The 27,848-nt window shown below is 37.5% G+C and overlaps 1 protein-coding gene and 1 long non-coding RNA gene across 2 annotated transcripts in view; one reads left to right on the top strand and one right to left on the bottom strand.

Annotated features, from left to right (window-relative positions):
* itgbl1 (integrin, beta-like 1) overlaps window positions 1-27,848 on the bottom strand; it is a 74,233-nt gene that overhangs the window by 42,242 nt on the left and 4,143 nt on the right. Inside the window, exons 3-5 of the mRNA XM_055215330.2 lie at window positions 14,497-14,643; window positions 13,735-13,857; window positions 9,931-10,071 (exon numbers count right to left, since the gene is read on the bottom strand). Coding sequence (XP_055071305.1) covers window positions 9,931-10,071; window positions 13,735-13,857; window positions 14,497-14,643 — 411 coding nt within the window. The remainder of the gene's footprint in view (window positions 1-9,930; window positions 10,072-13,734; window positions 13,858-14,496; window positions 14,644-27,848) is intronic.
* LOC141350202 (uncharacterized) lies at window positions 2,484-3,655 on the top strand. The gene is made up of 4 exons (XR_012358189.1): window positions 2,484-2,635; window positions 2,760-2,917; window positions 3,130-3,220; window positions 3,358-3,655. It is a non-coding gene; the product is annotated as an uncharacterized lncRNA (long non-coding RNA).

The raw sequence follows: 27,848 nt of genomic DNA, 5'->3' as shown, positions 1-27,848 counted from the left end.
TTCCCGGACAGGGATTAGACTAGTCCTAGACTTAAACACTTTTAAGAGCTCTCCAAACTGAAAACAACTTTCACTTACAGATCTTAAAATACATCAGGGCCCCTTGTTTTACTTCAAGATGCACACAGGTAATGTTTTTAGTAAGGCATGTTGTTTAAAACTAGTTATATTTCCTAATTAAACTAAGGCCTAGTCCTGGATTAAGCTAATCCTGGTCCGGGAAACCGCCCCTGTAAGTTTATTTGCACAAAATAACTACATACATTTATTGAGTGGCAGTTGTGTCACATCTGTATTGCTGGTTAAAAAAGTATAAATGTGGTATGAATGTATATAAAACAGATATTTGTGCGGCACCCTGATATGGTAAGGAGCGATCACACTAGCCAAATACTTTGGGGTTAAACGTACTTGGGTATGGAACGCATAGTGTAAGTACACTTTTAGAGCTTTATTGGTATGGCATTTTGTTGCAACACAAAGTTTATGAGTTTGATCCACAGGGAACACAAATAGTGAATAAATATATAGACAAGTTGTTTTTATAAGTGCCAAATGCATAAATCAGGGTTCCCACACCCTTAGTTAACTTCAAATTCAAGGACCTTTCAAGGACTTTCCAGGTCCAATACCCTCAAATTTAAGAACTAAATGTGGGACACATTTCAAGTGACAGCAAGGTTACATCGTGTTACCTTTTAAGATACATTGTTACAGTTTCCTTTCGAGGGAACTTGTGCTGCGTCACTGCGGTGACACTTTGGGGACGCCTCCAGAGGTAAGTGCGTCTAAATGTGTATATCAAATTCAACCAATAGTGAGGCATAACGACAAAGACAGCACGTGGGAGTCAGGAAGTATATCACTATCTGAAATATTGTCAAAGACGGCGTTACAGGGACGCAGGAAGTATGGCAAGGGAAACGCAGCATCTCATTCCCTTCTCAGGGAACAACAGTTACATATGTAACCCGAGACGTTTTCATGTGTCAAACAAAATTATGCAAAAAAGCATTTTGGTATAAATCAACATTCGCATACAGAAGATATAAGCATTTAAAGCGAACAGTTTAGCACGTGTGCTTAAAAAGTCTAGAATTTTTATGATATTATCCTACACTACACTGTAAAATGTTTCTGTTAATTTACGGCCAAATTTCAACATGATTTACCTGTTATTTTTAATAACTGCGCCTTACTGTTAATTTTAGGAGATATATGTAAAATAACATCTCATTTTTGTTATTTAACACTTCATTGTTAAATAACACCTCATTTTTGTTATTTAACACCTCATTGTTAAATAACGTCTTATTTTTGTTATTTAACACCTCAATGTTTTCTGTTCATACGCGAATGTCTTTGTTATCGTGGGTATAATAGTCTTTTTTTACCCTATTAAAACACTCCGGATTTTACTCGAGACGACATTTATTGAGTAACTGCGCTCCGAATGTGTGTGTGTCTCCTGTTCTTTTTGAAACCGGTGTAAATATCCGTATGACACGCCGAACGGCAGGCGCCACTTTATTTGGCGGCACTATTTGAAATAACATGTTCATACTGTATTTTTTTGCATCCTGTGAAGCAACGTTAGCGTAGAAGGCGGCATTTTAACCAGCAACGAACACGGAGAACCATGTCTGAAGGTCGCGGTCATTGACCAAAATCACAAAAATCAGGTGAGTTTAAAGAGTTTCTTGAAAGTCATGCATAGTTTTAATCATCTATCAGTGATGTTGATGTATACTAAACGCAACGGACTTACGGGGACTTACACCACACGAAATGAAGTAACTTAGCTAGTTAAGAACTCAAGGTGATTCAATCTAGCACCATTTCGATTGTTTGTACATTAATTTTAGAATGCGCTTATTTTTATGTCCATTTATGTATAGTACGATCCAAATCTATAAACAACTATAACGTTTATCATTCCCGGGGTCTGGTTTGTGTGGCATTATTGCCATGTGCACATCTGGTTAAAGCAGATTCATCCTGAAAATCAAACGGCTATAAATTTATTTACTGATAGCTGTTTCTTATGCTAAAGATAGTTGGTCTAAAACTCTATTTAATGAATTCATGACAGTTGCTTGTCTTTGATGAATTATAGCTGTTTGGGCTACCAGACATGCTGTTGTGACTATTTTATATATATGTTTTATGCTATCAATGAGGTAAATCCAGCAAAAACAGTAGGCTACTGATCGGGCTAGTGCAGTATCTAGATGTTAACAGCTATTCACTTTTTATTGCATTGGCATAGTGCATCCTATTTTTATTTATTTATTTATTTTTTACTGTTTTAATTATCATTGAGTTGTAGATCAATGTTTACATTTGTTTATTTGTTTATTTATTTTTATTACAGATGCTGATCACACTGCTGTTCAAGATATCCAAGGATTTATATCTCAGAACCAGGAGGAAATTTGAATGGTTTCTTACTTGCTTAATATCTTAATATTTATCTATCTATTTCTCATTCTGTCTGTCTGTCTGTCTGTCTGACTCAGTGGTAGTCTTATGTCATTAATATTGTGTTTAATTTGTTCTATGTAGGGATATGCCACTGCAGCTGACCTTGAGAGTTCACTCTCTGTACCTGCAACTCCTTGTCTGATACTTCTTGGTACGTTGGTTTTAGATAGGACAGTTGGCTTCAGTGTTGTATGTAATGTAATAGTATCAAACTAAACTGTATTCAAAATAAAAACTAAAACAGAAATTTCACAGTTAAAACATTTTTATTTCAGGAGAAACGAGAAGCCGCTTCCAGCGCTGGATGCTCAGCCTTGAGGGCCAAATTTGCGAAGGGATCCAGTCCACCTTTGTGACAGGGCTTGCGTCTTTTTTTCTGTTTTCACATCTTTAACCAAGAGCAGGCAGCCTGCACGCTTGAATTCATCCAGAGGTAAGATATTGTCTGCTAACACCTACATTTTTTCTGGCCTAGCTGTGGCTCAAGCATGGTTTTAACAGGTCTGGTGATGGGACTTAGCAATTAACTTTGATTTTGAAAATCAGTTAGTGCATGTTGAGGATAGTTCATGTACATTTGTTGTCTTTGTTGTGCTGTTAGTCTGTGTGAATTACTCAATTTTTAACAAGTGTATAATTTTTCAGACACTTTGAGGGTATAAACCCAGAAAAAGGGACAAATGCTGCAAAGGGGGAGCAAGCTCATGGACTTTCAGTGGGATTTCATTTGAAAATGGTGAGTAAGATGTATACATTATACATTAGCTTTGTTAGGTCAAGCCATAATTTTGGATTAAAAATGTAAAATTATGGAACTCATATCTCTCTCTCTCTCTCTCTCTCTCTCTCTCTCTCTCTCTCTCTCATATACAGACCCAAGACTTCGCAAAGGATCCTCATTGTGTGCTTTGAGAAAATGGTTAGTGGTCTAAGCAGTGACACTGTTTTTTTTATTTGTTTATTTTGTTTATTGTTCTTTGTTGATGATGAGTTAAGTATCAGTTTGAATGTATTCACACATGTTGAATTTTAGTGGTCTAGGTAACACAAAGTGTTAAGGTTTAGTATTTTGTTATAATGAACAATGTATTTGGGTTTAAAAATGTATTTGCTACTTGAGTACATGAGAAAATGAGATTTGTTTGTGATTAATCTGAGCCTATGTGTAACATTTTTATGTGACCAGGAGTCAAGAGTGTATATCCTTGGTTTGAGTCTTTTTATTTGAATCCTAGCAATTCATGGAACATTACAAATCGAGGTTTAGGGCCCTATCTTGCACTGACACAGTGCAAAGCCAAACGCAAGTGTCTTTGCTAGATTAAGACAGATGCAGTTGTTATTTTCTATCCAGCGACCACAGATGTCAGCAATGAACATGTATATACAATGTATTTCTGTGATTTGTCTGATTCATGTGTGCCTACATTTGTAAGTATTTACCTTTCAGTGTTTGTATTACAATAAAAAAGTAAATTTCAACACGGACTATTAGTTTTCTTTTACTTAAGTGTTATCTGATGGATTATGCCTATTCTTGTATTAACTCAAGCTAGAAAATGTCTATAACACTCAGTGGTACACGTTACTATGATAAAAATAATCAACAATATTTGATGGAAACAAAATAAATTTTGATTTAACAGGAAAATAATGGTAACACTGCTGCCAGTTGTTTCCTGTTAAAAAACATAACGGGGAGTGCACTGTAAAAAACATTAACATGAATTAATTGTTAAAAAACATTACGGGGAGTGCACTGTAAAAAAACATTAACATGAATTAACTGTTAAAAAACATTACGGGGAGTGCACTGTAAAAAAACATTAACATGAATTAACTGTTAAAATAACAGGAAAATAATGGTAACCCTGCTGCCAGTAATTTCCTGTTATTTAACAGGGAAATATTTAACAGTGTACACACGGAATAATATGGATTTTTTTCCAGAAAACTTAAAATAGATTCAAGCACTTTCAATAACTGTATCTATGTATGTATATTTTCAAAAACTTCCCAGGACCTTAAATAATTTTCCCCAGATTCACAAACTTTCAAGGATTTCAAGAACTTGTAGGAACCCTGATAAATGTAAATGTAAACCTGCACAGTCTTTCTCCCTGGAGCAACCTAAGTTAAGTTAAGGTCTATGGTGAATGTTTATTTATAGATCAAGGGGTATAAACCTTGCTTACCTGCCCACTTATTGAACATATAGGCAACAACACATCCTCATAAACCCATTATGAGCTATAGCAAAGTCACTTTAAATGCACAGATGCAAAAAATAAGCTTAAACTTATTGTTAGCATGCAGCAGTTTCCACTTTCCACTTTTTCCACTTGCTTTATGCTTTGATTTTATGTTTGTATATACAGTAATGGCCAACAATGATGTCCAGGGGGAAATTTGTACAATTCTTGTTTTAATGCCACCCCCAGGTTAGATTAAACCACAAAATGAGGTGTCTGGTACAAAATGGACAAAAAAACAAAACTTTATTAGACAAAATAATTTGGCAAAAAAGGCAAACCACAGCATATTTTGTGAATTTCAAATACACAAAAAAACAAAGAGCTCACAGGTAATGAAGCATACAGTACAGGTTAATCTGTTATAGGTAGGGTACTTAATTTTAAAAAATGCTAACGTGGCCGACTAGCAATGAAATCACGATCCCACCCTCCATTCAAATCGCCATCTAAAGTCACGGCTCACATAAACACGCACAGATCAGACGTCCACATCTCATGTCTCATTCCCCAGTTAGAAAACTTTCCAGTACAAAGTGAATAACACTACCAAAATAACCAACATAAACAACTGTTTTACATCAGAATTAGTTAAAGCACACTTTCGGTTGTGTAGACGTAATAACTATATTGTTACGATAATCCATAAACGAACACACATTTCATAAGCAACACAATGTTTTATCAAAGTAGAATATCTGAATCCATCTCAATACAAACATATCGTGTACCTACCTTTCCAAAATAAACAGTGCAACGACCCTTTCAGACCCTTTGCCTCCTGCAGCTGTTTGCATCGCGTGGTAAAGCAGCAAAGTTACCAATGTTAATTTGGGTTTTGCTAATCCAGGCAGTTTTTGCTGTAGTTGTTATAAAACATGTCTTTTGTTTTGTGGCTCCTGTGCAGGTTGTCAATTCAGCAGAAAAGTTTGCAATTCTCCCTCTGTTTACTGATGAGAGGTGAGCGCACGTGAACGCGCCAATGACGTATGGTGTCTACGTGAACAGGCTGCACGGTGGCATTCAAATTACGCTTACGGATGAGAGACAAAAAGGCAACGTTTGTTCGGACCGAGATCTATGATTGGTTGAAAATTTTTTGGTCCTACGCCTCGATTACATCAATTTCTACAAATACATTAAAACAACTTAACATAGTGATTGCTTTCAGGATGTAAGGAGACTTTTAACCAGCATAACTAAAAATGTTTCTGGATCAAATCAGATACCCTGCCTTTAAAGGGCGTTTTGCAGGTAAAATTTTTCAACGAATTTGTGCAATTTGCTTGTTGATAATAAACATTTAAACTGTTATCCATTGTATTTTATGTTGTTGGGTATCACAAAACCCGAAAAAGTATGAAAAAGTACAGCAATTTGCAATGATTCTCCTTTCCCTCACAACGCACTGTATGACGTCACGCTGGGGAGAGAATTTACCAAAGCCGCCTTGAGAGCATTGAGAATGACTATAGAAAGACGAGTAAAGTACAGTTCTGATAGCGCAGATAATAGATAAATACATACATAGATAGATAGATAGATACATAGATAGATAGATAGATAGATAGATAAGATAGATAGACAGATAGATAGACAGACAGACAGATGGATAGGCTAGTATAGAGAGATAGGCAGACACCCAGATAGCATAACGTTAGCATATCTTCGTGTAGAAAGTAAACAAACAATTAACATACTCGTGCATGCTGGCTTGAGGGGGTCCATGATCCTGCCTGAAATGGGTGTAACTTTATGCGATCTTCAGCACAAACGGTTTTGGCAGCATGTCTCTAATCCTGGAAGGTGAGTGAAGCACGTCACGTCTGTTCGCGGGGACCAGCGAACCAAACGCACTCACTTTCTTACAGCCAGTAGCGGAATGGCAATCGAGAGAGTCGGGACTTTCCTGGGCCGATCTGATAATAGTTATACATTTCGAGTTATATTAGCAACACCGTCTGGCGGCGTGATGTGCGCCGGTTCCCGCAGCCCGCTGGTCAAACTGTGCAGGCAGCCTCTCTGCTCAATAAAGTATATAAAAGTGCTCGGCAGGTCCAAACATGTACAGGATTTATAAAAATACGGTGATCAATGAGCGGTTCCTCCTCAAATGGCTTAGCCTGTCGTGATGTAAAAAGCCGCCGAACGCCTGTTTATTACAGTATGTATGCGGTCGGATCCGAGTGTGCTGCAGCTGCTGACTGCTGCTTCTGCGTATAAAATGATCGTGTGATTCGTTATAATCGCATAAACAATATAAAGCATCCTTTTATTTCACAAAACAATATATTTGAGATATTATTTGATAGACTAGTAAGTGTGGATTAAGGATGTTTAAAAATCTCTAGCCTGGTGGTCAGGACATGAATGGATCAAATCAGCAGATTTGCGAAGTTTTATTTATCTCCACATATATCATAAATAATAATTAGCAAGGTAACTTTGCAGTATAACACATTATATATTTCCTACGATGTATATATGATTTCCAAATTATATACGTAAGTATTAAACAGCAATAAATGTCTCATCTATCTCTATGGCCCTGGCTGAGTCTTTCTCCACTTCTCCCCAACGTGACGTCATCGCAGAATTGCGTTAAAAAAACCGTTAATACCAAAAACGTAAAAAAGTGGTCTTTAAGACCATTTTTGAGACATTTTAAAAATTATACACATATCTTGAGTGATTTATGTACCCATTAATTGACAGTGGTGGTTAACCTGCAACATACACTTTAATATTTGTTGATCATCTTGTGAGGTAATATTTTGTATTCATTATCTTGGGTTAAAGGAATAGTCTACTCATTTTCAATATTAAAATATGTTATTACCTTAACTAAGAATTGTTGATACATCCCTCTATCATCTGTGTGCGTGCACGTAAGCGCTGGAGCACGCTGCGACGCTTCGATAGCATTTAGCTTAGCCCCATTCATTCAATGGTACCATTTAGAGATAAAGTTAGAAGTGACCAAACACATCAACGTTTTTCCTATTTAAGACGAGTAGTTATACAAGTAAGTTTGGTGGTACAAAATAAAACGTAGCGCTTTTCTAAGCGGATTTAAAAGAGGAACTATATTTTATGGCGTAATAGCACTTTTGGGAGTACTTCGACTCGCCTGAAAAGTCCGCTCCCCTTCTCACTCTCATAATGGGAGAGGGAGGGTGTTACTGCGCCGAGTCGAAGTACTACCAAAAGTGCTATTACGCCATAAAATATAGTTCCTCTTTTAAATCCGCTTAGAAAAGCGCTACGTTTTATTTTGTACCACCAAACTTGCTCGTATAACTACTTGTCTTAAATAGTAAAAACGTTGATGTGTTTGGTCACTTCTAACTTTATCTGTAGATGGTGCCGTTGAGTGAATGGGGCTAAGCTAAATGCTATCGAAGCGTCGCAGCGCGCTCCAGTGCTTACGTGCACGCACACAGATAATAGAGGGATGTATCAACAATTCTTAGTTAAGGTAATAACATATTTTAATATTGAAAATGAGTAGACTATTCCTTTAAGTCTTCATACACATTGAACTTGTGTTATAAAGCTAAGCTTCAAGCACACCAATGCAATAGGGGTTGGCTACGTCGATCCTGAAGTGCCGATGTCCTGCAGAGTTTAGCTCAAGCTCTAATCAAACACACCTGAACAACTAATCAAGATCTAAAGAGTCACCTGAAAACTACAGGTAGGCAAGGTTTTATCAGGGTCGGAGCAAAAATCTGCAGGACATCAGCACTCCAAGGCAGACGTTGCCTACCCCTGCTGTATACAATATGTGACCCTGCCTGTAAAAGCCGGGCTAAAGTCTTAATATCAAATTCTGAGATAACGCACATCATGGTTTGAGTTTAGCTATTAATATCACTATGATTTCAATCTTTGACATGATTCTACTCTGTCAATATTATAATTTCACAGAATGTGGGATGATTTATGCAGAAACGGTCAAAACATTTTTTTTAAATTAATAAAAAAGTGATATTTTTTACAGTATATATAAGATATTATATTATATTTTTATAAGTCACATATATTTTATGAATATTTTATAAAATATTTTAATAAAGAGCAGAGCATGGACGTCACTTTTGGCCACTACCAGGGGTGCAAACTCATCAGGGGTGAAAAAGGTGACAAGACACAAGCGCTCTTATATAAGCGGATACGCGGCTTGCACGCTCCTCTTAAACAGAAACAGGTATATAGTGCATATAGCACTGTTGTCAACGGCTTAAAATCACTTAACTTAAAACTGCGGTGCGTGAACAAATGTTAAGCTTTATGACCACGCGCACAGCAACGTGACGTGGGCGCATAACCTCAAATGAGAAAATACTACGAGTTAAGTATGTGCACTCAATCTGCAGACTGCTTAAACTTCGGCAGCAAATGAGGTGGCTATAAATTGTAAAACATAACCCGCCAAACTGGCTAGTAATTTGACATCGTTACCACAATAGCTGGACATGATTTTCATAATTTCATTTACTGCTACCATGTCGCAGACCCCCCTCACCCCTCATTTTCAAAAACTTATCGGATCTAGATCACAAGAATGACCTATTTTGTATCAAAAAACGGCGAATTTCGCCGAAAGGTGACAAGTTTGCACCCCTGCACTACTGTATAATGCGCAGGAAAGCCATATGAGGACATATTCCAAAAGTAACTCTTGGTTTAATGTCATTCCTTTTTATAAACAAATGCTACAATTTCACCTTTTGATCTTGAAAACCAATGTGGTTGCTTCTCGTGAGTGCCTATGGTCTGTGGGAAGGTTTCATAACCACGGACAGAGGTTGAGTTTATACTGTGTACCACTTCTGCTGTAATCAATTTCAGAGAGACTCCCCGGAGGTTCCTCGGCAATATGAGAGCCAAAGCTGTTTTGGCAGCCTGATATATCTTAATGGAGACAGCAATGTCCACCATTCATTTGTGTTTGCCAAGTGAAATTACTTGTGTTGTACTGATATGGCAGTCTCAAACATATTTATTTGTGGGAAAACCCTCTTAAAATAAAAAATGTCATACATTTTTAATGTCACCGCAGTAACATTGCAGTACAATAACTAGGATAATGTAAAATAATCTTTAATCAGTAAAGATTAAAGGGTAAGATGATGAATATAGGGAATGTTGGATATGACAGCGTATGGTAAATGCATGCACAAACACAGACCTCTGTTGCTGCAGATCTTGCCATCTGGAGATGTGCATCTACGTTTACTCTCCCATGGGCTGATGTCACACTGGAATTCACATTTATCTCCATGCCAACCAGCCGAGCAGTAACAGTTTCCACAGTAACACTTTCCATGGCCTGCAACCACCAATGAAGGGTGAAAGAAAAAACAAATTCAGTTTCAGACTTCCTGTTTTTTATCACACTGTACCACCATTGCATATATCGCCATGCATAGCATTATAATACGTGTAATGGGTGTATACAATTCACATGTAGCCTAATCATTTTAAAGTCACCATGAAAATAAAACGAAAAACTGTCATTTGTTTTGATATATGGTGGGGGGTTTTTGTCTGTGAGCTTCATTATTTAAAAAAAATCATGTGCCCTTATAATCTTTAATCAAAAACGCAAATCTCCTCCCCTCCTCAAAACGATCTCTCTTTAGGCCTAATCCACACGGACACGGGTATTTTTATACTGTAAACGTGACTTTTTTACGCGCTTCAACTGTTTCGGGCACCGAAACCGAACATTTTTTAAAACCCCTTCCTGGGTGATTATTATAAGAAACGGCGATTGCAGTGTTGTTGTGTAGACAGTAAAATCTGTGTTTTTGCCTTGCAACATCTAGTGATGGTCATTTTCGAAGCACTGCTTCATGAGGCTTCGAAACATTTACGAATCTTTTGTTTCGAATCTTGTGGTTTGGAGCTTGTTTCAAACTGGCCCAAGTCACGTGACTTTAGCAAACGAGGCTTCATTACGTCATAACAAAAGTTTCGAAATTCCGATGGTTCACCACTAGGGGGAGTTGATCACATGACCAGCAGTGTCTAATATGTTTAGGTGAACTCGGGTCAGTTTTATTATGAAAGTTCATTAAACATTTATCCTTCTGACTTTTTGACCAGCAGGGGTTGCCAGCGTGTGTGGTGTTTCGAACTGCTTCAAAAAACTGAATCAATTTCCGAAGTAATTGGTTCAATTGATTCGAAGCTTCGAAAAGCTTCAATTCTCCCATCAATACCGACATCCCTTTTATTAGGCTTCTGATTGGCCAAGGTGGCTTTACGATTTGGGTTATATCGCCGTCTGCTGGTGTGGCATGCTCTTGACAGCACTTGATAGCGTGTTTTTGTTTTTTCATGAGGACAGAGATTTCTTTTAAACCGAGCATGTGTGGACGTGATTTTTTTTAGGAAAACTCCAGTTATAAAAACACCAGTGTCCATGTGGACTAGGCCTTACTTCCGGTCATATGGTATGGCAGGTGGGCGGAGTCTGGGAGAAGATCGCAGCGATTAACAATTCAACATGACCCAACTTCGAACGATCCAATCAGATCTTGATGGACAAATTCAAATCCAGCCCTGCCTTATTTCATTTCAAAAGCCGTTTCACTCAGATATACATCACCATAGGGAAAATAAGGCAATCACCACTTCCGTTTAATGGCGACTTTAAAGTATCATGTTTTTCTAAAATTACATTACAGTGATTGTGTGTGTATTGTGCTTACAGCTCTTGCTGCCAGAGACAAATAAACAATATCATATATTATATAAAGAAGCAAAACCATCTAATATATAATTACATTTCCATTTTTATTTATTTATTTATTTTTTAAGATTATTAGCTAACATACGGTATATCAATGTTTAATGCTCTGTCATTTGTAAATCGTTTAGGATTAACGTATATCTGCTAAATAAATAAGCGTTAATGTAATCTAAATAATAAACTGTCTTTGTCATACTATCTATATCTGCAAATTGTGCAAATTGAAAATGTGCCCTATGGAAACACAGCAATTTCACATAAATATCACAAAAATCTTTTTTTGTTTGGGTGAGGTGGTTTATCAGGCAATTTGAAAAAGGAATATATTGCAAAACTGCAATTGTAACCGTATTTCCACATTTACCGGTCACTTGACTTGTTTCGTTTCACATGATCATTCTTTAAATATAGCGCAGTTCGGTTGAAAAACAAGATAGACGAGGTGTATTTGATTTCATGTGGTGGAACAGGAACCGACAAAGGCATGATATCAAAATACAGCGAGAGCGATTCGGGAATCGACTGCTCTGTATGCTGTTGAGTATTTCGAAACTTGGTATTTTGATGTCATCTACATGTCGTTCTGCGCGGTGGCATATGAAGTCGAACACACCTGTCGCCATGGTTTGGAAATGACTTATTGTGAGAAGTTTTAGTTGCATATCATTGTTTAATGGAAACGCTGTTATTTAGCAATAGTTTTTTTGTTGAGATTTAGAAAATAATGCTTAAGTTTTGCACAAATCTAATCAAGTGGAAGCGCAACTATTGACAAGAAATGTATTATATTAGAACATTTAAAAAGTACCAATATAGAAATATTTGGGCGCCCCCCTCCCCCCAAACTAGCTGATAAAAAGAAATTTGCAAAAATGGATGAAAACTGAAGTTAATCGTGAAAAAACATTCAGCATCATTTGCAGATATTTGCAGATATCGATTGATTATTTGATATTTTGGAACTTCTGAAAACAAAATTGCATGTGTCAGCCTCCATCGCTGAATTATAAAATGTAAGTACATTTTCAAATGTTTATTGGAAGATAAACAATATAAAAATACTATATTTGTAAGGGTGCGCATGTGCAAGCAGTAAGTAAGCAGTGTAATGATTAAGGTTGTAAATGTGCAAGTAAACAAAATATTAAAGTCGCCACAGAAGTAACGATTGTCTTATTTTCCGATGGTGACGTATAAGTGAACCGGCTTCTGAAATAAAAAAAGGTAGGGGTGGATTTAATTTGTCCATCGAGAAATTATTAGATTGTTTGATGTTGGGTCATGTTTATTTGCTAATCGCTGCAATATTTTCCCGGACCCTGCCCACCTGCCATACTATATGAACGGAAGTAAAGAGAGGTTGTTTCGAGGAGGGGAGAAGATTTGCATTACCAAAAAATAAAACCAAAATACTCCAAAACAAATGACAGTTTTTAATTTTAATTTCATTGCGACTTTAATGCTGCGTTCACACCAGCCGCGGTAGAGGCGTCAAGCGCGAATGATTTCAATGTTACGTCAATGTGAAGACGCGTTGACGTCTTGAGGTCTCGCGGCGCGAATGAGGCGTTTAGCACAGTAGATGCAATTCTGCCTCATCTAGTTCTTGCGAATGGTGCGAAATGAGCGTTGCCGTGGCAAACGCGCGAGTTGAAAAATTTGAACTGGCGGAAAAACATGCCGCGTTAACCAATCAGGTGCTTGCTCAAGTAGTGACGTGATTACAGGAAGCGAGGGGAGTTGCAGAAGCTCCTCCCATGGCGCGAATTTCCACGTGAATGTCTCGATGACTAGAATTTCACACGCGGCTTTCACACGCGAATGAAGCTAGTAAACTCAAACTGTTCAAGCGGCTAACTAGGTGTGGTAGACGCAATTTTGACGCCTCAAACGCGGCTGGTGTGAACCCATGGTAACAATGAAGCGTTAAAGGCGGAGTGCACGATATCTGAAAAACGCTTTGGAAAAGAGAGTCAGGCTGACTACACACTTGTATCAACCAGCAGTAAGTGGTGTGTCTACTAACTGACATCGTTGCCTGGGTTGCGTATGTGTGGGGCAGGTCTATCAACAGATGGTCCAGATTCCATTGGGATAGGGGCGTGTTTGTTTAGGTGATTTCAAATGTCAACATTGGCTTTCAGAGGTCATTGACCCTGCCTATAAGTAACAGTGTATGTATACAGTAAGTGTATGTATAACACAAATGAAGTATTAGTCGTCCTCTTGTCATACCTCCACACACTTCTCCAGAGTCTTCATCTAAACACTCGCTGTCGTCACACTCACAGTAGCGTCCGCTGATCAGACCCTTCCCATCTGGGTCTTTGCACATGCAGCTGCCGCAGTGACAGGTGCCTGTCAACCAGACACATCAATGTCACAATCCAGAGATTGATGCTGTCCCCCTCCACAGCATCACACATGCTTGCACAAATGCACCTGAACTTAAGCAGTACACAGGCAAACCACACTTTTATCTGCACATCTGCTAAACCAGCTGGGTTTTGGGTCGGCTCCTTTTCTCTTGAGGAACATAAACCTCCAACCCACATCAATCCAAGTTAATGTTCAGAGTAAGGGTTAAATGGAGGAGCTGGGTCAAAGTGTGAAATCCAACCAAGCTGCTTTATTTCCTTGGCTACTTTGAGGGTGGAAAGCTTGTTTGCACAACTGCATGTTATATGATGTGACTCTTAGCAAGGCTGATATATAGATATGCAGTTGTTTCATATTTTGATCGCAGAGTATTATTGAATGCACTGTAGCTGGCCATATACTAAAACACAATTAAGACATAATGAAAGTCAATTGAGTGATTTATAGTATCATATGTTATAATCTGATTGGCTAAATACAAGCAAATATGTCATTATATACTGTACACGTGGTAAATGTTTGCACTGCATACGATTAAATGAAATAAGCAAATATCTCCTGTGGATAGCAATGGTCTGTATAGAAGTTAATATTATGTATCAAATATAAAACATTTACCTGCATTGGAGCAAACTACACCCTGGGCATTTCGGCAGAGGTCTTTGCTGGTTTTCGTGGAGAGGGAACATTCTTCTTGGTACTGACAAGATTCCCCAAACCAGTCTTCATCACAGAAACACTTTCCACATTTACAAAGTCCGTGATCTGAAGTGGAAACATACAACATACATTTATGATGGCTTTGATTAGCATTTGGTCATCTAAACCCACAATGTAGTTAAACTGACAAATATTAAGTGATAATATACCAATGGGAGGAGACAACGAGAACTGGATTTTGCGGTTAGTGGCACATTTGGAAGGTGTTAGGGTGGTTGGGAGGGGGTAGAGTTTATGTGCAGGTCATTAACACTCCTTGAATATGAACCCTTACTTAGATTGGGTGCGATTCACAGTTGAAAGGTGTTGACGATACTGCATGGTTTCCATCTACTTTATAAATATCATGCAGTTGCACAACACTGTATGCTAAAGGTCTGCTACCCAACCCGAATAAAAGTTATATATATATGCTTTAATTTTTTTTAAATCACAAAAATGTAATGTTTCATTGAAGTAAAACTATATATACATATATATAGAACCAACACATGGGACCAACGCATGGGACCAAACAACATAATCTCACAAAGTTCCTTGGTATAGTCACAGAAAATTTTGCTCATTTACCTGTATCATTGTCATGGATCTCCACATTTTTCCGTGTCCGTACCACGGACTTTCTTTTCCGTGTCAGTTTTACGTATTGGTTACTCAATTGTTTTTCCTATTTTTAAAGCATTTTCGTGTGGGTTTGGGGTTTGATTTGAGGTTTGGGTTAGGATGTCACTTTAACTATTGGTTTATACTAATTTTTTTCCGGATTTTTAAACAATTGTCGTCTGACATTAGGGTTAGGGTTGGGTTTGGGTTAGGATGTCATTTTATGTTACGGAAAGTCATTCTAACCCAAAACCCACGCGAAAATGGTAAGAAAATAAGAAAAACAACTGAGTAACCAATACGTGAAACTGACACGAAAAAGAAAGTCTGTGGTACGGACACGGAAAAATGTGGAGATCCTATATATACAGTACACATAGGACTCAGGAATAATAAGACACAACTGGGTAATAATTAACACAATGAAAAAAGAACTACACAGAACTACAAACATGGACCACAGAATACAGGACTTAAAAATAAGAGAATGGACCAGGGAAACACAGGACAGATACATGACAAAAGGGCACATACATTTATTACTAAAGTAATCCAAATGACTCAAGTTCATTAATAAATGTCTTTTCATGCCACATGATACGTTTGTGAAAAAATATTATTATTTTAAACATATTTTTGCCTCACAAATATATGGCACTGTAAAGATTACTGTGTTGGGTTTAAATATGGTAACATGCTGATAACTGGGGCACGTTCAATCTCACACCGGTGCACAACGTTGTGCTACGGTATCCGGGATGAACGACATGTTTCCTTGAAACAGTGTGCAACGGAAAGCAACAGGAGATAGAAGCGTTTTCTCTTGTTTAGTGGGTGTGTCGGAAATGTCGGCCCAATCAGCGGCAAGATGGATAAATCCACGCGGTAGTAAAGAGACAGCTTGCTCAATGGGTTCAAGTTGGAATGTTGTCTTTCATTCTGGACGGCAAGGTCAGTGACTGTAACATTGAGGGTCGTTTACAGTATTAAACACACATTTATAACGATTTCATCAGGCTTCAGAAACATTTAAAAAAGAACACAAAGAATGGCCTCTCAGCTACCGTAGTTGCAACGCTTACGTCATCACAACAGGGTGTTCAATGCATCACCGTTTCAGTTTAATAAACGTTGTGCAACGTTTAGTCGGGGCTGAACGCAGCCCTGGTTCTCATGCGTCACATGTCAAAACATGCAAATAACAATAAGTCATGAGACAAGCGAGAACCAATAAAATTTGAAGTTATTAACATGCTGCCATATTTAAGAAGAACTTACTGCATTAATCTCTATAGGGATAAGAGATGACCGCAATTTAATATAAAATTGTTAATTTGTGTTCAACTGAAGAAAGAAAGTCATGTACACCTGGGATTGCATGAGGGTAAGTAAATTATGAGAGAATTTGCATATTTAGGTGAACTTTTTCTTTAATAATGCCAAGCACAATGTGTGGTACAGTACTTCTTTGACCCCAAATTAAATCAAAAGCATCTGTGTACTACCAGTACTAAAATAATGTATAATTGCTCATTTTCCACCTCTCTCACTCCTCCATTTGCATGTAACGGGTTCAAAAAAAACAAACAAACAAAAAAAAAACAACAGGAGACATGACATTTTTTTTTAAACCACAGTTATGATTGGCCATCATTATTCACAACTGCATGAATGAAATTGGATGTAGAAAAACCACGGCCACAATATGACACAAATGTGTCCTGTTATTATAAATCCAGCTCCTTTAGCCACAGACTGAAGTGTCATCCTCAATCACTCCCTGCTGTAATCCATCATGTAAATTTGATGTCATCTTCAAGGGCTATCCATCAGTCCTTAACAATAGCCTTGTTCTGCTCCTGTACTCATTACCAGGGTGCCTTGGCTGCTTGTCACAAACATTCAGTGTTTTATCACCAATCTAAAGGAAAAGGCAAGTATTATGCTAATACAAAATGGAGGATACATCTATCTTGTGCGCTGTAGATTGATAACAAATTGGTATAAGATACGTTAAGACATTTGCCGGGTATGAAAAAATCCAGATCAGGTGCTTAGCAGTGGGTCAACAGCATCCATCTTCATGCAAACATGATTTCCGTTTTGCACGACTCCATGTGACCCAGTCCATATTTGTGACCCAGTCTTAAAGGCGGAGTCCACGATGTTTGAAAAACGCTTTGGAAAATTAGACGGGTCGTCTACCAAAACACACTTATAGCCAATCAAATCAAATAAAATGCCGGGTTGCGTATGTGTGGGGCGGGTCTATCAACAGAAGGTCCAGATTCTATTGGGGTAGGGGCGTGTTTGTTTAGGTGATTCCAAATATCAACATTGGCTTTCAAACATCATGGACTCCACCTTTAAAGGAGACGTTTCACAAGACTTTTTAAGATGTCAAATAAATCTGTAGTTTTACTCAGATTATGTATGTGTTTTACATCAAAATACTATATAGAAAATTTAATATAGCATGTTACAATGGACACTTTGTAGGTGTGAGCAAAAATGTGTCATTTTTTGTGTGTCCTTTTAAATCCAAATGAGCTGATCTCTGAATTAAATGGTAGTGTCGTGGTTGGATAGTGCAGATTAAGGGGCGGTATTATCCCCTTCTGACATCACAAGGGGAGCCAAATTTCAACCTATATTTTCACATGCTTGCAGAGAGTGGTTTACCAAAACTAAGTTATGGGTTGTTCTTTATCACATTTTCTATGTTGATTACTTGTGGTATTTAATTGATCAACCAGAAGCTTGTACCAGCCATCGGTAAACTTTACTTAGTCGACTACAACAAAGGGCAGGCTTTACTTTTTTAGTATGTGTGACTAAATATGCTCTTCAAATTCCTAGTCTTGTATCACTTAAACATCATTGATGCCAGAGCTCAATTCTGTATGTCAAGACAATCTCTGTGACATATTAATTGCCACCCACTATTATGTGGGTGGAAGAGTTTGGTCCAGGCTGTCCACCATCTCCCTAATTCTGGCCCACTAGGGCATAATTTACCCCCAGCCTGCTGATGGACCAATACAACAGTGTAGCTACCCTGAGCTGTATGACTCATTCTAACAGCTGTGAAAAGTATTAATAGATGGTGCGTCCTTATCAGATAAATTATATGGCGAGCAGATTAATGAGCCATCACATGTCTGTCTAATGTCTGTTGTTTTGCAATCACAAACAGTGCTGCCTGTGTGAAATACTGATGAACACCAAAAAAATCAAAAGTGACCAAGAATATAAAACTTGACATCCTGATGCAAATAAATGATACAATGATTTATCTTGTGAGTCAGGAATAGACATAACTTCCCTTTCCCCTTCAGCAAATCAGGAACTTTCAGAACAATCTGTGATTTTGAGGTAAAACATTTTAGGCTAAAAATATCTGCTGATTTAGCAAGAATAAAATGAAATATAATTGCAAAGATTTAGATGTCTCTATGCAGAGGTTGTCCACACATCTCTCCATTTATATTTGAAAATATTTGAAATATTTATAATTAAAAAATCTAAAAAATAAAAAGCTTAAGTGCATGTTATACTATAAACATTTACAGTAAAGAAACATGTGGTATTTGGGGATCATTGGTAAATGTAGAGAGAATAATAAGAAATATAAATGTGTCCAAGACCAATTTTCTCATCCTTCGCAACAATTTTCAATCATTGTTTAAGCCCTCAAGGAACTAACATTTTCACAAAAAAAAAAAAAAAAAATTGGTGGAAAGGTCATACTTGACTGTGACACTCAAGATGGCTACCAGGTAAGCAGTTCTTATTTTTTCTCTCCAGATGAAAGTAAAAAAAAAAGATTGTGTCATAGTACCTACAACTTTTTTAGTTCTCATTGTAAATGCATTATATTTAATGTAATATCATGTTGCGGTAATGATAATTTTTGATAATCTAAAAAATGTAAATAATTCTATAGGAAATATTTTTTAAATCCTCTAAAAATAATGGTTATAGTAAGTTCAGACCTTAATCTAATATGTGCAAAAAAAAAAAAAAAGGGATTCAAGGGCTTTTTAAAAATTCTGAGCTGGATACCTTCTAAATCTGGCTTTCTACTTGGCGATAATTTTTAAAATGGATAATGGAACATATATATTCAAAGTTAAACAGTGCTGAAATGTATTACAAAAGTAATAAAACAACAGTACTGAAACATGAAAATGTGGTAATTGAAACAAATGTATAAATAAAAATATATCAATTATATTAAGTATTGAAGTAAATACCTCTGTGAAATACTCCACCTGGTAAAATTCAAATTACATAATGTATATTATATGTGTAGTCTTGTACTTTATTTGTTTCTGTTTTAACACTTAACGATTATCTAATCAAAATTACAAAAGATGTATTGCAGTGATGATAAAAAATGATACTACTAAAATTACGTCACTTCATAATGTTCCCATTGCAACAGGGGAAATGGCTGCGCTCGTGTGAAGTAAATGCAACATTTTCAACTTTCTGCTAAGATGTATGTGACTTTTTGTTACGAAAATGCAGGGATTAGGAAATAATGCAAGCCCTGCATATTTTGCACGTCGAAATCTGCAATTTATGCAGCGAAAGTGCAGCGTATTTGAAAAAATGCGTCCCCGAATAAATATGCAGACTTTGACTGATTATGCCTTGAATCATGCGATAACATAATCACGTTTTTCTGGAGTTACTGAGCAATGGATGCACTCGGAAAAACTATGCAAAAAATCCATGCCGATAGCCAATTGTTCCACCAATGAATTATTTGTGCCGATTAATCAGCAAAACCGATTAATTGGTCTACCTCTATCTTTATAGTTTTTAGGTTTAGGATGATCACTCAATACAATTGTGTCAAGAGATTTGTTTAGAAATGCTATTCAATCATGTGAAATGCTATTCAAATCACATCAATTTTTGGAGTGTTTTGTTTTTTACAATCATAAAACTTGGAAGAGCAAGGAAATTTATCCTACTAAAAAAATCCAAATGTGTTCATCTGAAAGATGACGGACATATGTATCTTAGATTGCTTAAGGGTGAGTAAATCATGGGGTAATTTTGATATTTGGCTGGAGTATCCATTTAAGGAGAACCACTAGATTAATACCCATTTTTCAGTTTCAGTATTAATATGCTCATCATTTCTGAAACGACTTGTAGGCATGCAATCACATTTTTGGTGCTATTTAACCCATCTAAATTGACATTGCCTTTCAATCAGCCCTTTTTCATTGAGGCATGCTTCAAATGTATGCTTAAATTTAAGCAAACCTTTGATAAAACAGGGTCTCTGCAGCCTGTTAAACAGTAGCTTAGTTTAAAACAAAGTATAGTAATTACTTCCCCTTATTGCTTTGCTTTCCTACTTTGTCTCATGAAATGATCATGTGCTGGGCTGCACTGGATGTGTGTGACACATCTGTCCTGGCTAATAATGCTTCATACCTATAAAAGACCTGCAGCAATGAAAACAGGCCAAATCAAGGGTTAGTGTTTTAGTTTATAGGCAAAGTTATAGGCCTGATTATATGATTTATGATACTTGTCAAAGTTGTGGTTTGGCAGTTGGCACATATTGTGTTGACAGATTGATTCATGGTTTTCATACTGTATGGAAGATGCATGAATCTGTTTGGATCCACATCCAATTTAGATCCACCTCCCCAATTTAGCTCTCTGGTTCCTCTTACATATTTTTCTGATGACTGTCACCACATATACAGTCAGATATAGACTAAGTGATATATTATAAAATTACACAAGGGTGAACTAGCAATATGAAATGCAAAAAGCGGTCCTAGACTTCGAAATGGTTACTTATGGTATACTTACAGTATGATTCATTTACGGTTTTATACATTTCTCCTCTAACATTTTATTGGGTCTTTATTTGTTCAGCTGTTGAAAGACCATAGAGGAAATTAAAATGTAATTGTCAGCCTCGCCATTCATGTTTGCTTTGAAATTACACAGTGACCCTTGTTTGGACACAATTTCCTCTACCACTGTATGACCAAGCACATATTAACCCAGAAGGCATGTGACCTTTCCATGTAATTTGAAGTATGGATCAGACGTGCTGTGTGAGCTACCCACACTATATGGTGACATGAGGTTGTTAGAATGCCTGTTTGTTAATCTGAGTCATAATCACTGCTGTTATGTCAAGCATATTGTACATGTAGCACAACATCATCACCCTTAACCTACGCATTCAAGAACCGTTTGATCATACATGTCTACGGATGCACGGATGGGAATTTGTTTGGCCGGTATCAATTTAAAAAACAAACAAAAATTCCATGCGTTTTTGACAAATGATGGTAACCACGCAGTTGATGGTCGACCCTGTATCACAAAATTATGTACCTATAGTCATGTAAATTTGTGAGTGTTTTCCATGACACTGACACGTTTTCCGCCTTTTGTGTGAAAATGTCACGTATTTCTGTTTACGTGTCATTGTCACGTATTTGTTACTCAACTGTTTTGTCCTATTTTCAAACCATTGTCGCCTGGCATTAGGATTAGAGTTGGGTTTGGGTAAGGATGTCATTTTATGTAAATCTAACCCTAAACCAAAGCGACAATGGTAAAAAAAGGCCAAAACATTTGAGTAACAAATGCGTGACAATGACACGTAAACAGAAATACGTGACATGTTCACGCAAAAATGCGGAAAACCTGTCAGACTCACAAATTTACCTGATTATAGGTACGTTATTTCGTGATACTGGGTTGTGATGGTACATGTTGACTTCCATAGTAGGAAAAACAAATACTATGGAAGTCAATCATTTATCAAAATATCTTCTGTGTTACACAGAATAAAGAAACTCATACAGGTTTAGAACAACATGAGGGTGAATAAATGATTTTCAGAATTTTCATTTTTGGGTGAACTAAACTTCTGTACAGATTTCATTTTGTTTTGGTCTGTATTTCATAGTTTACCATTAGAAAAATGTTGGATTATGCAACACACATAATACAAATTGCTGTCTTCAGGCAGTTAATTAATCAGTTTGTTATATTTGCCATTTTCATGCTATGTAGCTGATATGCCAGTGGTTTTAAATTGATCTAAAATCTGTCAAAAATATTGATGGTCAATACATCGATGCATGTCTTCTATCAACTCAGGGGCGGAGTGGGACCAAAAAATCTACCGGGAAATTTCGTAGACCACCAGCCCATGAAAAAAAAAAGAAAGAAATGACTGCACAACAACATGAAATACCAAGTGTAATTATTATTATTGTTAAAAGATCTTGAAGTCAACAACAGTTCCCTAGTTTCAGGTAAGCTAAAGCTTAATTTGGTTGCAAAGCAGTTGCTTAGAAAAATATTAAGCCTATTTGGAGAGAGGGATGTCTAATGTGACAAATGTCAGTCATCGTATGATAACGAAAATATAACGAGGCCTAGACTACTTGTTCTGAGCGTGTTGTCAGTGAACAGGCTGTAAAACTGTTGGCTAAGTTACAGACACTCATAAAAAACTGATGATGATTATCTGGAAAACATTCTCTAACATCAGTCAAGTTGTCATTTTTTGTGTCAAACAAGTTGTGCATTTGTTGTAACATTAAAACAGGAGATCATGACTTAGGGGGCGTGCACACCAAAACTTTTACGGCCGGGGCACGTTTTCAATTGTTTCCAATGGAAGCTCAGCGTTTGTCAAGTAAGCCAGCAGCTAGCGGTTTTCTTCCGCGCTGAAAACCGGCGCCCACAGTTTTTTCCGCGCTCAGCGCTGAGTGCCAAGAGTTGAAAAATATTCAACTTTGAGTGTCAGTTCTCACAGTGGAGGAGGGGCGGACCACAGATGTCGTGAGTCTCGCTCCTCCCTAGTTTTCCACCTCAAGGAGGTCCCAAGAACACCCCAATGACCAGACACACAAGGAGCGCAAGTAAATTAAAACAAACTTTATTTAAATTAGTTAAAAGGTGAGTAGGGGAGGGGAAAGGAAATCTAAAATCAAACTCTCGGGGCCAGAGAGTGTCAGTCCTGAGTCGCTTCTGACTCCGTCACGGGGGATCTCAGGTAGGTCTTCGAAACTCTTCGTGTTTTCCCTCCCGTGACCTCAACCAGATTATTCACAGCTTGTCCTTGTTTGTGTTGCAGGAGAACTTCCGGTGGAGCCTTCCCTTCTTCCTGGACGTGAAGAAATGAGGGTTGTGAGTGACACTGACGAAATAGATAAAGTGCGTACCTTGTGCTGATAGTGGCGGGTTCCTGGACTCAACACTGGAAGCAATGCGACATACTCCCTCCTTAGCTGGTTCCGGCTCGCCCACCAATGCTTTCCACGGTGGGGCCGCTTACCACTAAGCACAACTCACAAGAGGCACGCTAATATTCCACACTTGTAATGTAAACACTGACACGACGACAATTCAGCGTACTCACAGTTCCGTTGACACTAAATCTTCTCCTCTTCCTTCCAGATATCTGATGTAACCACGGCCGGAAATACAATCTCCTCGTTCCTCCCTCCTTTCACTGTAGGTCCGACAGCTCTTCAATGTTTACGATATCCTCCAAGGAAGTAACATATGTCAACACGACACTTCAATAAAAGTAGTTTTTATACTCAGCTCTGTGTGTGTTCACGCCCAATCCTCAGTTTCCCTTCGCCCAATCCACAATATCCACAATACATCCGTCTCTTCAAATCTCCTCAACCACTCCGCCTCAACCGCTCCGCCTCAACCGCTCCGCCTCAACCGCTCCATCTCACCCGAAGCATCTGCTGGAATAAACTTCACTTCCCTGTTCTTCCGATGCCCTATTTATGTGCCTCCTCTTTATTGAATCGCCCAATCATTGATCGCCACAATCATCTGCCCACCTGTTGCCAATTAAACCCAAATTTGGGTTGCCTGGAGTTCCAGGAAGTGACTGGTGTTTCAGGGACCGTTGTCCGGGCGGAACTACTTTCCACCACTTTAGGTTCCGCCATTCAAAAGTCACTCGGTGACTTATGCTTTTTTGTTGGTGATTGGGTTAAATCTTACCCAGAAACAACAGTCCTATTTTCTGATTGGCTATTGTGCAGCCTCTTTCTTTTTTTTTTGATTGGCTGATAAGCGGCACACTCGACTAGAACTCCAGGGAAGATGGCTTGATAGAGCGGTGCGGCCAGATACATTTTGAGCACTGCAGCATATTATATATATGATGAATATTTTTTCTGCGTGAGAAATACAATGTGTGGTGGAAGTGCATGACAAAAGACTGAAAGTCCGGCTATTATCAGGCTGGCCCTTGCTGCCTCAAAACACTACCGGCCCACCGGGAAACGCCCCGACTCTCCCGAACGTACTGTATCTGTATATATGGCTCAGTCTCAAGAAACTGTGCAATTGTGTTCTCATAACCTATCAATAATTCTAGGAAAATATCAGAGATACTAATTTCTTGTATTTTTTATATATTTTTAAATAAACAGAGACTTTTAATAGAAAAATGTTATAGGAATAGTTCATCTCATAATGAAAATTCTTATCATTTTCTCACCCTCATGTTGTTCTAAACTTTTATGAGTTTCTTTTGTTGAATACAAAAAAATATATATTTTGATAAATGATGATAACCATACAGTTGAAGGCACCCCTTGACTCCCATAGTAGGAAAAAAACTCATACAGGTTTAGACATGAAAGTAAATGATGGAATTTTCATATTTGGCTTTTAAAAATTGCCCTAATTTGTCCCTCACATTCTATTTAACCCTGTTATGTCACATTTCCCCTCCATAAAAAATGGTTTGATCTTTCTGACACCATCCAAAAAAATAAGTGTTATGGAAAAGGGATTCTTTTTAAAATAATATTATTAATACCTATGGCATTTGCACGCTATGAGCCACTTTGTGCTGACCATGACCCCATAACATTAATCTCATGAAACATTTTGAAATGAATGTCATTAGCAATTATGATTTCAAAGTAACTTCCCAAATCAAAGTCATCCTGGATTTAAATGTCATGGAGAAGTCAGGTGTTACGTAATATTCCTAAATTCCATTGCCCTGAGTGATTATGGTCAGAGCATTCATGGGTAAAACTACAGAACTCCTCCAGCAAAAAAATAAATAAAGGGGTAATAAAGAAAGCTCATGACAGAGCTCCACTGGGAGCTGAGCACATGGAAAAATACTCTTCTAACTCACTTGATCTCACTTGACTCAAACACATCCCAAACCTAAAGGAGCCTGAAGATGTCATAAATCAAAACAATCCTGCCTGATATTAAACATGCCTTTAAGCTTAAACATACACTTAATTTGATCATACACTTAAGATGTATCCATTTTTTATCAGGTTGAAGAGAATTGGTACCACATGGACTCTGCATGCTGCACAGATTGCTGCAGAAAGTTTTGCAATTTTCTTACTATTATTACCTTACTGCATATTATCCACAAAATTCTACTAGTTTACTACCTATGCATGTTTATTAAATATTTTGGCTAATTTATTCATGATTATTGACATTAGTAAGGCTATAATACTTTTAGTTCCTCTGTTAACCAAAGTTAAAAATGCATTTCTCACTATTACTCAGATTATCCCCAAAAATAACACAGAAAAGCACAAAGTCATCTGGGTCTGTGCAACACTTAGCACACAGTTGATTGGAAAGGGCAATGCATCACACCACAGGACCAAATGAAGGTCACACCAAATAGCTGAGATCATTTCTACAGATGGAAAAGAGCTACAGTGGGGAAAAGTCGAGTCACAACTGTGCCAGATCTTTCACGTGGCTCCTTGAAAACCCAATTAACTTGTTTTGCAAGAAAGAATAATCAGTGAGAAAAGTGGGAAGGAATTGCCACGTTGAGCTCTTTTTAGTTCAAAAATAACAGATTTAAAGCAAAACCAGGTCACATGAAATGCTAAGAAAACCATGTAATTGTGCTCCGTTTATCCCAGTCTGTACAAACACTTACAATCCCAATGAAAATATATCTGAAATTGTATAATATACTGTGACAACATATAAAAAGGAAATATTCACATATGCTAATAACATGCGGCCTGTTGAAAACACAGGAGATGTGGAACAAAATGGAATCGAACACAGCTGGTGACCAGCTGTCAGAAAAAACATGACTGAATGGAAAGCATGCTGAATAAATAGCTATCCTTGCTATATTTATACTATAATAAGGCAACCACAGTGCTTTTGCCATGACGAAAGATTTACCTCTGGTAAAAGCACTGTTATGCACATTAAAGCTTTTTTTAAATAGTGGCTATATTACTAAAATATACTGTTGTACAAGGTTCAATAAATGGTTTTATTTATTTTCAATAAATACCAGGAAATATGTCTCTTCCACCAAATAATATATAATTATTATGAATGGGAGTGCTGTTACACATTCGGAAAAAAACTGATCAGAAATGGTCCCAAGCTGTCACTGGGATAGTAGCCTTTTTATATTTTTTTTTAAACTTATGTTTTTGTGCCTTTATTTAGTGGAGAGTAGACAGAAACAGTGGCGGCTTGTGACTGCTCATCCGAGGGGCGCTAATTCAAAATAAGTGTTCGGAGTGTCATGTGTGTTGCTTGCATTTTCAAAATATGTGTTTGTTGCGTCATGTAAACCATGTGCATCACGTGTTTTGTCAAAATAAGTGCCTGCTGCACACGTGTCAAAACAGTTTATGATAAAAGAGACGCTTATATTCACAAAATACACGCAAGACACTCCCTTAACAGTAAACTCTGATTACACATGAGATTATGCGAGTATCTGGCAAACGCGAGCGTCTCTTTTATCATAAACCCTTTAGACGCATCTGCACAAGGCACTTATTTTGACAGACACATGATGCACACATGATCTCTCAAAGCACAGAACAAATTTTTTGAAAAAACGAACCACACACATGACGGGCTACATACATGTTAGGACGAACTTCACATCGAACGCCCTCAAAAATCTCAGAAATATTTTGGGTGGAGATAGTGGAGCGGGGTCAGAAAAGGAACTCAGAGACAGGATTTGGGAATTGAAGTCGGGTCGCGTGAGCACACTGGTGCTATTTGTCGGTGACTAAACACAGGGCTATTGGCACCAACTGAGGACAGTACCCTTTACAAAGGCCTAATATGTACAATTTATGTTCAGATATGTAAACATTTTGTACCAATATGAACCTTTAAGGTACTAATATGCACTCTTTGGGCCGGTTACCGGTTTCAAGGTATACAGAGTTTTTAAACAGTCAAGGTTAAAATGTTGATTTTGATACCGTCTCCAATGTATGAGGTGTGTTTATAAAAAAATCATTAAGTCATGTGATTGATTTGATGTTTACATTTAATATACATTACAAAAATATTATTTATTTTTGAAAGCATAATTTAAAGGCTTTATTTTTACCTGGCATTTGAAAAAAAAAACACATTTTAGTGTCGCAATGGCAATACCGCAACACCATGAAACCGTGGTATTTTTGCTAAAGGTTATCATACCGCCAGAATCTTATACTGGCCCATGCCTACTCTTTGGTACTAATGTGAACTCTTTATTTGCAGAGGTGTACTTTTTGAAAGGGCACCGCCTCCGTGACCGCTTTAGACCTTTTTTTCTGACAATGCACTAAATATCAGTC

Source organism: Misgurnus anguillicaudatus, chromosome 17 (assembly GCF_027580225.2).
Source record: "Misgurnus anguillicaudatus chromosome 17, ASM2758022v2, whole genome shotgun sequence".
Lineage (NCBI taxonomy): Eukaryota > Metazoa > Chordata > Actinopteri > Cypriniformes > Cobitidae > Misgurnus > Misgurnus anguillicaudatus.
This window is presented reverse-complemented; position numbering and strand designations above follow the sequence as displayed.